Consider the following 14,214-nt stretch of genomic DNA (forward strand, 5'->3'; position numbering starts at 1 on the left):
CCTCCACCCACCTGCCCAGTTCTGCTCTGTCTGCTCCCAAAGATGGCTCTCTGCTAGGGAGCTCAAGAGCACAAGCCGTGCTGCAGTCGAAGTCTCTTCCGTGCATCCCCCATCCCTGGGACCTCCCTTCAACCTCGACAGAGACCACTATCCTAACAGGTAAGGCTCCACCTCTTGGAAATTGACCTCCACTGGCAAGGTGATGCTGGGAAGTAGAAAGGGCACAGGATTCAAAATGAAAGACTCATATTCCAGTCCCAACTGAATCGTGAGAACTCGGACAGGGCAGGCCTTGAGCTTCAGCATCCTCCTCTGTAAAATGTGGATAATGATGACATATCGAATCATTCCTCAGTAATGCCTTGTGACTTTTCATGGGCTGTTCCCCTAATATGTAATGCTCTTCCATCCTTCTCAGTTGAGATGAATTCCTCCTCATGCTTCAAGACCCAGTTCAAATGCTCCCTTCTCTGTAAAAGTTTCCTTGAACTCTATATACTTGGCATAGATATTCAGCCTTGCTGTTCTGTTAGAGTTATCTGTCTCCTTGGTTTTTACTTGCATATAAATTATTTTTTAAATTTATGTTTCACTTACAATTGGCATATAATATTATATTAGTTTCAGGTATATAACATGGTGATTAGACGTTTATATAACTTACAAAGCAATCGTCCTGATAAGTCTAGTACCCATTCGACACCATACATAGTTATTACGATATTATTGACTTTATTCTCTATGCCGTACTTTGCATCCCTTCGACTATTTTAACAACTAGATATGTGTACTCCTTAACCCTGTTCGCTTTTTCCACCCATTTCCCCAACTCCTCCCATTTAGTGACTATCAATTTGTTCTCCGTATCTATTAGTTTGTTTATTTGTTTCGGTATTTTACATTCCACATGTAAGTGAAATCATATGGTGTTTGTCTTTCTCTGTCTGACTTATTTATTTAGTGTAATAACCTCTAGGTCCATCTCTGTTGTTGCAAATGGTAAGATTTCATTCTTTTTTATGGCTGAGTAATACACTATATATATACCACACCTTCTTTATCCATTTGTCTATCAATGGACATTTAGGTTGCTTCCATATCTTGGCTACTGTAAACCACACTGCAATAACACCAAACATAGGGCACATATATCTTTTTGAATTAGTGTTCTAGATTTCTTCAGATAAATGGGTTATAAATTCTTAGAGGCAGGAATCAGGATAGTCTCAGTTCTGGTCTGAGAAACGGTTTGTTAAATGACCGCTTTGCAGAATGTAAAGCAGAAGAGGCCAACTCTGCCTGGGCGGGGCCCCATCCTAGCAGGGGTCAATCTTGGAGCCCTTTGTCCAAGCAGTGCTTGTTGTGACCTGTGCATCCGAGCTGTGCCTGGCTTGCTGGGGACATTTTCATGGCAGAGACCCAATGGGAGAGACCACAACTTACGCCTGGGGGTGTGCCTGACCTAGTGCTGGGGTGGTGTCGGGAGCAGCTAGCTGCTCACGGGGTGTCTTTGGGGATATCCTGGGGCATCTGGGAAGGGAAGGGGGCCTGGGACGGCACTGTCAGTCTGTCCTGGTGGGACTTTGGGGATATCGTGGAAGAACTCGCAGTTCAGGGGAAAGGGAGGGAGGAGGACTCCAGTGTCTCCCAACTCCCTCTCATGGCTCTATAGCCAGGGTCAGGGTCAAGGAGATGAAGGAGCCACCAGCGCCCCGCCATGGGTCCACACAGACTCTGACCAGACCAGTCTTCCAGGGCCAGACAGAGCCGGCTAGGCAAGAACGCCCTCCAGTGGCCACTACAGGGGCGGCACGAACCTGACCCTGCAAAAGATGGTGTTTTCATTTATTCCTTCGGCTAACACAGAGTGAGCATCCGCGTGCCAGGCGTGGTGCCAGGCACATGTTTCAATTTTAATTAAAATATATATTTATTAATCATCTGTTAAATGGAAAGCTCTCGAGAGAGAGCGTTGATTTGTGTTGCTGAAGGAATAGGAAATACAAGGTAGGGACACATTCCCTTACAGCAGTGATTCTCAACTCAGACTATTAGACTCGCTTGAGGAACTGGAAAAAATGCCAGTGCCTGGACCCCATCCAGACCAATTGACTCTGGAGGGGAGGGGCAGAGGCACGAGGGTTTGCAGATGGTCCCCAGGAAAAGTTAACAGGCAGCCAGACGTGAGAACCACTGCTTTGGAGAGTTGACTAAAACACTCCCCATCCAGCATTCTCACCCAGCTGCCGAGGTAGGTGTTATTGTCCCATTTCACAGATGAGGAGACTGAGGCTCAAGAGTGCCGTTTTACGCCGTTCGGTTAAGGACAGCGATGGGAGAGGTGTTTCCCACAGCACGGGAGGCAGGGATGCAACCAATGCTCCTCCAGGGTTGTCCCTGCTCTCTGAAGAGACTCCCTCATAATCGTTTGCTGTGCTTAGAAAAACACCCACGGTCGTGAAATCCTATGCTTTTTCTAGGCATTGAATTATAGAGACAAAAATGGTGTGCATCAAAGTCACCTTCAGTCTCAGCATTGTGAACACAGGAGCCAAAGAGAGAAAGACAGGGAGAGAGAGAGACAGAGAGACGGAGAGAGACAGTGAAACACAGAAAGGGACAGAGGCAGAGACAGGCCAAGAAGGGGGAGGCATGGATTTATTTTAAGGCTCGAGGTCAGATTGTAAATCAGGGCTTCTGACAGCGCTGTCCAAAGGCCACAGGCATCCAAAGCCCGCAGTGCTCATGAGAAGTGCAGCATCTCCTCGGGCGCAGAATCAGACTCTGAAGAGAAACCCCGAGAAGCTGCACAGTTAACAAACATTCCCAGCTGGAAAACAGGGGCCTCCACTGCTTCGAGCTTTCCCTTCACGTAAGAGGAGCATGTCCTAGACACGCATCGCTTAGGAGGGCCCTCGCGTATGGATCGAGGTATTAGAATGTACGGAGCTGGCTGCTGAGATAGTAACCAGCTGTCCTTGGGGACCTGGGTACATACTCCATTTTGCATGCGTTGGCATGAACTCCAGAGCTGCTGTATCACCCGGCAGCAGGCCCGGCCCACACACAGCAGCCCCCTTCTCCTTCCGCAGCTCAGAACCAACCTACTAACTGGGTCCGCCAGCCAGTCACAGCCCGAATAACCTATGATGTCACCAGCGGCCAATCAGAGCTCCTCAGCAGTATATGCAGAATTCTGTCACTCTTACAGATACAGACACTGGGGCTTAGAGAAGAGCAGAGAGGCCCACCCAGAGTCACCACACACAGTTGGCAGAGCCATGACTGCTGACCGTGGCTCACAGTGCCTGGACAGAGGGCCCCCACTCTGTGGAGAGCTCCTAGGAGACGAGGCCCCCTATATAGTGTCCCTCCCTGTAAGACCTCAGAGCTTAGAAACAGATCCCTCAATCTCCGGACGTTAGGGCCCAGAGAACATGAGAGGATTGGCAGGGCCTGTGGTGGGGGCGAGTTCCCCGAAATCTCAGCCCCGCTCTCATTCCCGTGTCTTCCCCTCACCCCCGGAAGGAATTAGGGGATCCAGGCAGCCTGTGGCAGCTGCAGCTTACGGGCAGATTATGAGGAGGGGCCAGCACAAGCACTCCTTTGTGGAGGTGCTGGCTTAAGGAGTCAAGTGACCGCTTAGCGCACACGTGGGCAGTGCCAGCCCCTAGGTGTGGGCAGGGGCATTGGCCACAGGACCCCAGGGAGTCCCACCAGTCCAGCGGCCAGACCTTTTGTGGGATCGCCGGACCAGCCTGGAGCCCCACCTGTGAGTAGGGCTTGCTCAGGAGAGCCGGGCTGGGCCTTTGAGGGCCTTTGGGGTAGATGACTGTCCCTGCATACATGTGTGTGATGCACACGCACGGGCGCCGCATGTGCAGGTGTGCGGGCACCTGTATGTCTGTGCAAAGGCCCTGAGGGGAGAATGAGCTTGTTGTGCATCCAGGACAGAGAGACAGCCGGTGTGGCTGCATCAGAGCAAGCGGGAAAGGGCGGCTGCTAATCGAGCACCTCCTTCAAGAACAGAGCAGGAGCCTCCATTCTCAGGAAGGAATAGGCAGTGAACAAGCAGACAGCCAGCGAAAATATAATTTCAACATGATTAGTACTGTGTAGAAAAATGGAGCAAGGTGAGGGGACAGCAAGCGTAGGTGGCTGAGGGATGCTATTTCCAGGTAGGGTGGCTGAGGACATTCTTTTGAGGAGGTGACCTGAAGTGGGAGTGAGCCATACAGTTAGAGCGGGAAGAGCATCCCCAGCAGGTGGAAAGGTCCTGGGGCCATCATTCAACAAACATTATCTGAACATCTCCACCAGCCAGGCTCTGTTCTGGGCACCGAGGACAGGGCGGTGGACAAGACTGACCCGGTTCCTTAACAATTCTTGCTCTGGGTGGTTGAGGGAGCTTGGAGAGCTTATAAACAAGATGGGTTCAGAACAAAGGGCTGAGCTCGGCGTATGAACTCTTGTCATTGTCCTTGTCATACGATTTAAGGATGCAGACCTGTCTTCCCTGCCAAGGCTGTGGGCAGCCTCTGGGCTCACCTCCTCCCTCCCACAGGCAGTCAGAGCCGGGAGAGTCTTAGAGGCTGCCTCGTCCCCATCCCCGTATCCCGGTGCCCTGACGGAGGAGCTGAGGCCCGGAGCAGGGAAGCGTTCCGGCTGAGGTCACACACGAGCCTCAGACAGGCTCTGACCAAGGCGCCTGCTCTCTCCCAGGCCCCCATTAGTTCCCCTGTCTGTTCGTCCACCAGGACCCAGCCCACTTGCCACGGCCCAGTTCCTGGCCATGACTGTCACCTACTCAAGCCAAGTGGCCAACGCCCGCTTAGGCTCCTTCTCCCGCCTGCTCCTGTGCTGGCGAGGCAGCATCTACAAGCTGCTCTACGGCGAGTTCCTCATCTTCCTGCTCAGCTACTACACCATCCGCTTCATTTACAGGTACAGGTGGAGGGGCGGGACCTGGGAGGGGTGCAGTGGGGGCTGCGAGCTTCCAGGGGGCCTCTCACCCATCCAGGAGGCCCACGCACCGGAGACTTATAAGGCTCCGCTGAGCTTGTGGCCCAGCCTTGGGGACTAGGGGCTAGAGAGAGAAAAGGAGGCAGATGGGGGGGCAGTGTCTGACACCCCTTCCTCTAATCCAGGCTGGAGCCTGGAACCCAGGCCTTACCTGGTCCCATTCAGCCAGCCTGTTTGCCTGAATCCCACAGAGGCTCACAGGCCCAGACCATACCTTCCCCCCCCCCCCAATAAAAATGATTATTCGGACAAAAAAAGTACATAGGACAGATATAATCACAGAATAGATGAGGGCATTTTAAGTGGAAAAAGCATTCATGACTGAATGGATTAAAAACACTAATTGCAAGGCACATTGGTTTACTTTGGTTGTTCCTAGGGCACCGACATACTTTAAAAAGTTTGACTTTATTGTTTAGAGTTGCTTTGGGTTCACAGTAGAGTTCAGTGGAAAGTACAGAGTTCCCGTCTACTCCTCCACACACACACACACACACTCCTCACTACCCACATCTTGCAGCACAGCGCCACGCTTGTCATAACAGACGAACTCACATGGACACACTGTTATCACCCAGAGTCCGTCCTACAGTCTACATTAGGGTTCACCCTTGGCCTTGTACATTCTATGGGTGTGGACAAAGGTACGATTTGGACCACCGTTACACCGTTGTCCGGAATAGTCTTACTGCCCTGTCTTAAAAACCCTCTGCACTCGGCCTATTCACTCCTCCCAACCATACCTTTTTTAAAGACCAAACACCCTTTGGTTCAATCTGCTTAAAAAAAAAAAATTTTTTTTCTGGATTCTCTGAAAGGGGCAGCAGTGCCTAACACTGACTCCTTCAGCAAGACCTTCCTTCCTACATCTCACGATAAACCTCCCCGCCACCACCCCAGCCACGGAGCCCCGATGGGGTTCGGGGCTACCCGAGGACTGGACCCTGGCTCAGGCCAGAGGGGCCCTAGTGGGCCAGCGAAAAGGTCAAGAGGCTGTGGGGCTGCACACAGGCAGCCACACTCCTACCCGGGGCCTGGCCGGACCGGGGACCAGTCTCGGCCATGCCCTCCCAGTGTTTACACATCTCCGGCCCCACCCCGCTTCCCCAGGATGGCCCTCACGGAGGAACAGCAGGTGATGTTTGAGAAGCTGACTCTCTATTGCGATAGCTACATCCAACTCATCCCCATCTCCTTCGTGCTGGGTGAGCTCCCTCTGCCGGGTGTCGAGGTCCCGGTGGCTGCTGCAGGCCTGATTCAGACAGGGGACCGCGAGGAGCCGGAGGGGCAAGGGCAGTGTCATGTCAGCGCCTCTTGGTTGTTCGGGGAAATGCGGGACCGCAGCCAGACATTAGGAAGGAGTTCTGCTGTGAGCACTCAACACCAGACTTTCCGAGGGCAGCGCCGGCAGCCCTGGAGCCTGCGCAGGAGGGAGGGAGTCTGGCGGATTTCCGGGATGGGCAGGGGGAGGCCCAGGAGAGAGATAACCCGAGGCTCGCTGCGTCCACGCGGGGCTCTGAGGGTCTTCCCCTCCCGAGCGTCTTCCAGGAGGGTTAGGGCTGGGCCCGCTCCCATTAGAAAGACGGAGAAACGGAGGCGTCGCTCTCACTGGGCTCTGGCCGCAGCCTGGGCCCTCGTCCCTCGCCCTCCACTCCTCCTGCCCAGGCTTCTACGTGACGCTGGTGGTGACCCGGTGGTGGAGCCAGTACGAGAACGTGCCGTGGCCCGACCGCCTCATGAACCTGGTGTCGAGCTTCGTCGAGGGCAAGGACGAGCAAGGCCGGATGCTGCGGCGCACGCTCATCCGCTACGCCAACCTGGGCAGCGTGCTCATCCTGCGCAGCGTCAGCGCCGCGGTCTACAAGCGCTTTCCCAGCTCCCAGCACCTAGTGAAAGCAGGTGGGCGGGGCCGGAGCCGGAAGTGGGTGGAGCCAGGGGGCCCCTGGGCTGAGGATTGGATGGGACTGGGAGCAGGGTGGGCTGGAGACCTGGAGCCGAATGGGCGGGGTGGAGTTAGGTGCCTGAAAGTGGGGCCGGGTCAGGAAGCTACCCTAGGAGATGATGGGGGTTTGAGGTAGGGCTGAGGACCTAAGGACCTTTGAGGGATAAGGGATGCGCAGGAAGGGGACGGGGGACCGGAGAGGAGAGATGCATTGCGCAGTGGTACGGAGCGAGGATCTACCTCCCTCTGCCATCCCCCTTCCTGTTCTCCAGCTTCCAGTCTGAACATCTGTGACCTCGGACTCTGTCCTTTCCTGACCGGGTCCTGGTTAATAAGATGGACCCTTTTCACGTGCTCAGCCCAGAACAGCACATAGCAGGCACTCAGTAATTATTTGTTGAAAGAAAGAGGATGACAAAGGAGCTCCAAGGTCCCTACAAGCTCCGCAGGGACTTGGGCCTGAACCCGGGTGCCCTCTGGGCCTGGCCACCTGCCAGCCACCCCTTCTACAGGTTCCCCCACCCACTGCTGCTTCACTCCCACCCGCAGGCTTCATGACCCCCGCGGAGCACAAGCACTTAGAAAAATTGAGCTTGCCACACAACACATTCTGGATGCCCTGGGTGTGGTTTGCCAACCTGTCAATGAAGGCCTGGATTGGAGGTCGCATCCGAGACCCTGTTCTGCTCCAGAGCCTGCTGAACGTGAGCCCGCGGCCCAGATGGGGCTGCTGCAGAGCCGGGAGACCCGAACCCCCTGGGGTGGGGGGGGGGACTAGGTTTCCTACAAAGAGAAGCCTTGAGCCCCCTGAGGGTCTTCCCAGAGCCTGTCTTGGGATTTTGGATCTCTTCCAAAAGGATTCCACAGCCCAGTGTGGCGCCTCCCAAAATCCTGTCCCACCCTTTCTCTAAAGTGAGCCTCTGGGATCCTGGTTCCTTTTTTTATAGCTGAGGAGGCTAAGGCAACAGAGAGGTTAAGTGAGCTGCCCATGACCACACAGCCAGGGCTGGGCCATGAGCACCAGACCACGGTGTCTGGGGAAGAGCCTAGCAGAGCAGGTGGCAGTCAAAATCTCAACCTTCCCTCCTGCCCCTCAGGAAATGAACACCTTGCGTACGCAGTGTGGACAACTGTATGCCTACGACTGGATCAGTGTCCCGCTGGTGTACACGCAGGTGAGGACTAGGCCCGCGAGGCTGCCCCTTTGGAAAACCGAGGCTAGGAAGACGCAGGAAGCAGCCTGTGAGGGGAAGAGGCTCACCCCAGGAGTCGGGCCTGGACTTGGAAGGCTCTCTCCAGGGCCAAGCGCAAAGAGTCCAGGCTCCTGCCTGGTCCATCCTGGTGGAAGCGGTGTGACGGTCCCCATTTTAAAGATCACAGAGACCCAAAGTCACGTGAATGTGCGAGTCAGAACAAGGCCTTGTCCTCCTAGCCCCAAGTCGCCACCCAGCTCGTCTCTTCCGCCTCCTTTCCGCCCAGGTGGTGACCGTGGCAGTATACAGCTTCTTCCTGGCTTGCCTCGTTGGGCGGCAGTTTCTGAACCCAGCCAAGGCCTACCCTGGCCACGAGATGGACCTCGTTGTCCCTGTCTTCACATTCCTGCAGTTCTTCTTCTATGCCGGCTGGCTAAAGGTGAGCCTCCAGGGTCGAGGCTGGGCTGTCGGCATGGCTGGAGGGGGTCACGGATAACCAGGAGAGGAGTCTCAAATGTGGGAAGTAGGGTGCTGGAACCTGGCCATGACCCCTGTTCTCTCCACGTCTTCACAAAGAAATTGAAACCCAAAGGGGCGTGCGACCCGAGCAAGGCCTCTCTTATCTCGATGCTTCTTCACCCAAGGCCTGGAACGTAGCAGGCATGGGAGGCACAGGGGAAGCTCAGTTGTCACATCATCTGATGCCTCCTCAAGAGAATATTCTCCAAACGTTTGTCCAGAATAAGGAGAATGTGTGGCATTAGAGTGGCAGTCAGTGGCCGGCTGTGCGGCGAGGCTTCTCATCGTCCCCAGCAATCGGGCTCCGGTCCCACATTTCTTCCTTCTGTTCAGTAAAGCAAAAGCCCTGAGGTTAACTACCCTCAGCCCCCACCCTTTAGAAGGCAGACGAGCGCCACCTCTCGAAGATGGCCGTTGGTGGGGGAGGGTCCTTGTCCCGGTCCCGAGTGGCTCATCCAAGTATCCCTTCCCATCACCTCCAATGTTCTTCCTAGCGGGAGTTCTGAATATCTTTCTATTCATTTCTACTTATTTCCCGCCCACTCTCCCTCTCTTCCTTTATCTTGTGGTAGCGGTGATGGCGGTGTCTCCCTCTCTTCCCCTCCCGCCCACGTTTTACACGCATGCACGCATGCACACACGCACACGCACACACACGGAGCTATTCTCTCTGCCTGCTCCCCCGGTTACCTACAGAACAAACTGGATCACGCCATTTTGCTGCTTGAAATTCTGTGGCGCCCCAGTGGCTTGCAGGGTGTCCCCTGAATCCTCAGCACAGCTCGCCACCACTGCAGGGCTTTGTCGCGTTTCCGAGATTAGTGCCCAGGAGTCTGCCCACCTGGGCCGCCCTTTAATTCAGCACAGCCTCAGCATGTATCCCTGTTGCTTTGGAAAATAATGAATAAAGGGATGTTTGAAACCACGAATGAGGAACTGAACGAATGAATAGAATTATGCAACTGCAGGTAAGGTGCAGCGAGGGGAGACAAAGGTGGTGACTCGGTTGAGTGACATGCTCAAGGACAGGTCTAGAGATATTCGAGGAGAGAGTGAGTGGCTTGGCAGAGTCAGAAAGGCTCCCCAGAGGGATGGTGATGCGTGTGGGCGCCCACATGTGTGGGTGGCTGTAGCCCTTTCATGGCGGCTTTGGAGACAAGGCCCAGGCAGGAAGGGCCTCCTGGGAGCGGGTGGGTGTGGAAACGGCTTGTGGGTGGGAAGCAAGGCTGCAAACAGTTCTGCCTGAGCATTTCCAGAGTCTCGCCTCCCCTCAAGGTGGCAGAACAGCTCATCAACCCGTTTGGGGAGGATGACGATGACTTTGAGACCAACTGGATTGTTGACAGGAGCTTGCAGGTATGGAGTAGCAGCGGGGAAGGAGCCTGTCCCTTAGACCCCCCCTCCAAATTGGACCCAGGAGGGGGACCTCTCAGGCTGTAGGGAAGCCTGACAGTGAATTGCCTCACCTCCCTTCCCCTACCAACCATCCACTCACAGGATCCTCACCGCAACTTTTGAGGCTGCAGGTAGATGTCAGTCTCTCCATTTCACAAGTAGAGACACTGAGGCCCAGAGAGATGGACGTGACCTCTCCAAGTAATCTGGCAACTTCGTGGTCCTACTTGGGCTGACCTTTCTGCTGGGCTTCTCCTTCTGTTCCTGGCGACCAGGTGTCCCTGTTAGCTGTGGATGAGATGCACCAGGACCTGCCCCCGATGGAGCGGGACATGTATTGGAATGATCCAGAACCACAACCCCCCTACACAGCCGCTTCCGCCCAGTCTCGTCGCCCCTCTTTTTTTGGCTCCACCTTCAATATCAGGTGGGCAGTGCCAGGGAACCACTTCGGTGGGTAGAAAACCCAAGTGTGAAAATCTGCCTAGGAACTTAGAATAGCCTAGTTAATGAATATTGAGCTCTTATTAAGTGTTGGGCGCTGTCCTAAGCTCTTTATATATATATTAACAATTTTTTTCTTCCCAATAACCTTGGTTTGTGATCTCCGGTTTTCAGATTAAGTTTAAGTTCAGAGAGGTTAAGGACGTTGCCCAGCCCACGGTCACATAACTAGCAAGCAGCACACGTGGGTCAGTATGTCTGGGTCACTGCCACTCCTTTCACTCTTACTGTGTACTGTTTTGGGGCTCTCAGGTACTTCCAGTCTAAGCTCCCCCATGTCCAGAGTTGGAGACTGAGCCCCAGAGAGAGAAGGGACTCGCTCAAGGGCAGTCAGTGATCAGTGAAGCGGTCGGGATGGCAGAGCCTGACTCTGGTCCAGAACTCCAGAACTGTGTTTTCTGATAAGCTGGGATGTTTGGATGGGGAGTAGAGTGTGGGAGGTCGGGAGGGGTGTCCCTGGGATGGGAGAGGAGCAGTAGGCATATCCCAGCAGGAGGCTGTGTCATCAAGGGTAGCTTCTGGGTGGACTCTGTACTACAGAGTAAAGGCTTGGATCACCCACAGCAGCCCAAGTTTTCCTGATTTGGTCAGAATCCCTTTTGAGCTGCTGCTGGACTACAGCGGAGTGAAGGCCCCCGCCCCACCCCCCGTCCACCATGAGAGCTCTCTCCCCCTGGGATGAGAGCGGAGAGGATTTTGTTTGGTGCATGTGAGGGTCCAAACCATCAGGGTTTTCTTACACAGTATTAAGCTCTGTTCTCTTGCTCTTTTAAGAACCGAATATCTTATTAAGCTGTCATTGGAATTTGCTAGAGTTCCTAAGAGGTGTGGGCAAGGTGTGGAAAAGTGACAGATGAAGGTTTGCGTAGGTCGCAAACATTTCTGGAGGTTGCCTTTGAGTTCTTCAGTCTGTACTCCAGCAGCTAAAGGTTGGGGAGGAGGAGGGAGAGTGATGGGGAATAACAATGCATAGATCTTGCCTCCGAAGAACACGTAATCTAGTGAGGGAGCTCGGAGTCTGGTGCTGGATGCCTGGGAAAGGGACAGAACATCGAAGAGAGGTCACCTTTGGCCATCTGGGAGGTAGCCGCCAGCTGGGCTTGGAGCTGGGCCTGCACGCATGGGGAGAATTTGGACATGGGCAAAGGCAGGCCGTACTCCAGGGTAGGTGGGCTTTCTCTTGCAAAGACCTTGGGCTCCCAGGAAGCCAGACTTCTTTCCTTGAGGATGTTGCTCCCCCAGGTGGCCAAATCGCTGGCTTGCTGAGATGAAGCTGGCCTTCATCTAATCATCCCTACTTGAGTACCAGTAATTCGGATTTCCTGGAGTGAGAGGTGGGAAGGGGGATATGTGGATAATGAAGAGGAAGCCCTTAAATGCCAGGCTAAAGTTTGGATGTTAATGTGGCCAAGAGGGAGCCACAGAACAGCACGGTGAGTTGGGCCAGGAGGGATAAATCGGGAAGTACAGAATGGATGGGAGAGAGGCGAATCTGGGCATTGTGAGAAAGACTGTGTGTCCTTGGCCTTGGGCTCGAGGGGCAGGGGTTGGGAGAAATGTCAGGGTCGGTCCTCTGTTCCCCCCACTCAAGCTCAGTCTCCTGCTTCTTTCCAGTCTGCATAAGGAAGAGATGGAGTTCCAGCCCAACCAGGAGGAGGGGGAGGAGGAGGGGGCTCATCCCGGCATCATCAGCTACTTCCTGGGGCTGCAGTCCCATGACCACCACCCCCACAGGATGGGCTCAAAGACCAAACTACTATTGCCCAAGAAAGAAGCCCTCCGTGAGGGCCAGCCAGAGAACCTTGCAGGAGCCAGAAAGAGCTCCAGGGACCAGGAAGACAGCAAGGCCTGGAGGATGAGTGGGGAGGATGTCTTGAAGCCTGCTGCGCTGTGGTCAGGCTACCACAGCGCCCCACAGACGCCCCTCAGCCCCACCCCGATGGTCTTCCCACTCAGGTCTTTGGTCAAAGACCAAAGCCTACAGCCTGGGACTCCTGGGACCAAGACGAGTTTTGAATTGCTCCCAGAGTGTGCTGGGGCCTCAACAGAGAACCCAGAATTGTGTCACATGAAGAAGAAAACTGTCGAGTTTAACCTGACAGATATGTCAGAGGCCCCTGAAAGTCATCTCGGAGAACCACATACACAATCAACAAGGAAGACACACATACTCAAAGAGCAAGATCCCTATTGGGCCTTGGAAAACAGGTCTGTCCTCTACCCCAAACCAGGGTCACTGCTCTCTCCATAGGTGGCCCCCACCAGCTTCCCTTGCTGCGCCCGCCCATCTTCCACAATTTTTTTCGGGTTCCATCACTGCCTGAGCAGGCTGGCCCTATGTCCAGCACTGGCTTGGGGCATACACCTGGCCACCTCAGCAGGGGCCCTAGGGAAGCGTTAAGGACTTTTGTCCATTTCGCCTGAGCCTGAAATCACAAGGAAGTCCCTGGGACCCAGGCGAAGTTAAGGTTGCTGGAGGAGGGGCTACCGGGACAGGCTGACAAGCAGATGTTATCACTGGCTCCAGCTCACTGAACAGGGGTGGCAGACACAGGTCATGGGGCAGAAAGGGGGCTCTAAGTTGTAGTGCAAGAACTCAACTCACTGCCCAGGCTTAGCTGCAAGGCTGTATGAGAGCACTGCCCCGTAACCCAAAGAGGGGGCCACACCTCTGGGAACCAGCAGGTGGCTAAGGTGCGTTTAAGTCCTTTGGAGCATCACCGCTCCTGGGACCTTACCAAGACTCTTGAATTTAAAATGTGCTCTTCCTGGTTCCATGAGGTCAATCTAAAGCTGTCACGCCACCACCAAATGTTTCCTTGTTTTCTGTATTTCCTGGACACCTACCCAATTATAGTATAGATCCACCCTGCCTCACCTCTCATCATGATATGGGGAGTTTAACTTCATATTTCCAAGTGCTCAAGCAGGTAATGCTGTGGTCAAACACAGCTTTGTGAATGAAAACTTGAAATGGTTACAATGTCTTGCTTCTTGAGCTGGACAAGCTTTTACAGACCACTGTGGCTTGTTTAGCAAAAGATATTCATGACTGCATGACAGCAGTCTCCTAACAGTAATCACTGGTTTTTAAAATAAAGATGTCTCAACCTTTGTTCTCCCACTGCAGCTAACATAGTATGGAAAAGAAGATGTCTCCCTCACTCACATTGTATGTTTTCTTAAATTCTCAATAGGGATGAAGCACATTCCTAGCCCGTTTCCCAAAGGGGATGCTTCACCAGCCTGGTCCTACCTGCGTGTACACCAACGGGACACTGATCCAGTCATAGCCATGTGGTTGTCTACATGGAAGGATGTTCCTATGACAGCCTGAATTAAACGGTTAGCTCAATGGATAACAAAAATCAGTAGTTTCAGGACTACTTAAGCCTTTACATGCCTTTTGTGCATAAAAATTACAAAAGCTAGAATGAACCAGCAGAAACATGTAATTCAAAACACCCAATTCGAAGACAGGAGTCCTTAAGTCCTGTCTGCATTTCATGCATCCAAGCTGTAGTATCTTTCCTAAACTTAGAGAAGTTTCATATAACTAAGGATTAATAAACTAAGGATTTTCACATATACAAATCCTCCTAGGCATTTCATTTTGGTTAGTGTGATTGAGCTTGTGGC

General features: G+C 53.5%; 1 protein-coding gene across 3 annotated transcripts; it reads left to right on the forward strand.

The window, feature by feature from the left end:
- Positions 1 to 2,703: 2,703 nt before the first annotated feature.
- BEST1 (bestrophin 1) lies at positions 2,704 to 14,200 on the forward strand. Of its 3 annotated transcripts, XM_016127924.2 has the most exons (11): positions 2,704 to 3,772; positions 4,758 to 4,944; positions 6,133 to 6,227; positions 6,688 to 6,921; positions 7,514 to 7,668; positions 8,062 to 8,139; positions 8,444 to 8,596; positions 9,952 to 10,032; positions 10,347 to 10,498; positions 12,190 to 12,783; positions 13,773 to 14,200. In XM_016127924.2, the coding sequence occupies exons 2-11, from the start codon at positions 4,793 to 4,795 to the stop codon at positions 13,789 to 13,791; spliced, it is 1,713 nt and encodes a 570-aa protein (XP_015983410.2). In that variant the 5' UTR covers positions 2,704 to 3,772; positions 4,758 to 4,792; the 3' UTR covers positions 13,792 to 14,200. The 3 variants fall into 3 exon arrangements, with proteins under 3 accessions (XP_015983410.2, XP_015983411.2, XP_036077172.1); XM_016127925.2 differs by lacking the exon at positions 9,952 to 10,032; XM_036221279.1 differs by lacking the exon at positions 13,773 to 14,200 and having other exon boundaries at positions 12,190 to 13,693.
- The last annotated feature ends 14 nt before the right edge of the window (positions 14,201 to 14,214 follow it).

Source organism: Rousettus aegyptiacus, unplaced genomic scaffold (assembly GCF_014176215.1).
Source record: "Rousettus aegyptiacus isolate mRouAeg1 unplaced genomic scaffold, mRouAeg1.p scaffold_m13_p_5, whole genome shotgun sequence".
NCBI lineage: Eukaryota > Metazoa > Chordata > Mammalia > Chiroptera > Pteropodidae > Rousettus > Rousettus aegyptiacus.

Excerpts from the sequence above, each read along its gene's own strand:
- BEST1 (XM_036221279.1), top strand. The coding sequence starts at position 4,793 with ATGACTGTCACCTACTCAAGCCAAGTGGCCAACGCCCGCTTAGGCTCC. Across the intron at positions 7,669-8,061 it reads TGCTCCAGAGCCTGCTGAAC|GAAATGAACACCTTGCGTAC; the intron begins GTGAGCCCGCGG and ends CCTGCCCCTCAG. Across the intron at positions 8,597-9,951 it reads TCTATGCCGGCTGGCTAAAG|GTGGCAGAACAGCTCATCAA; the intron begins GTGAGCCTCCAG and ends CCTCCCCTCAAG.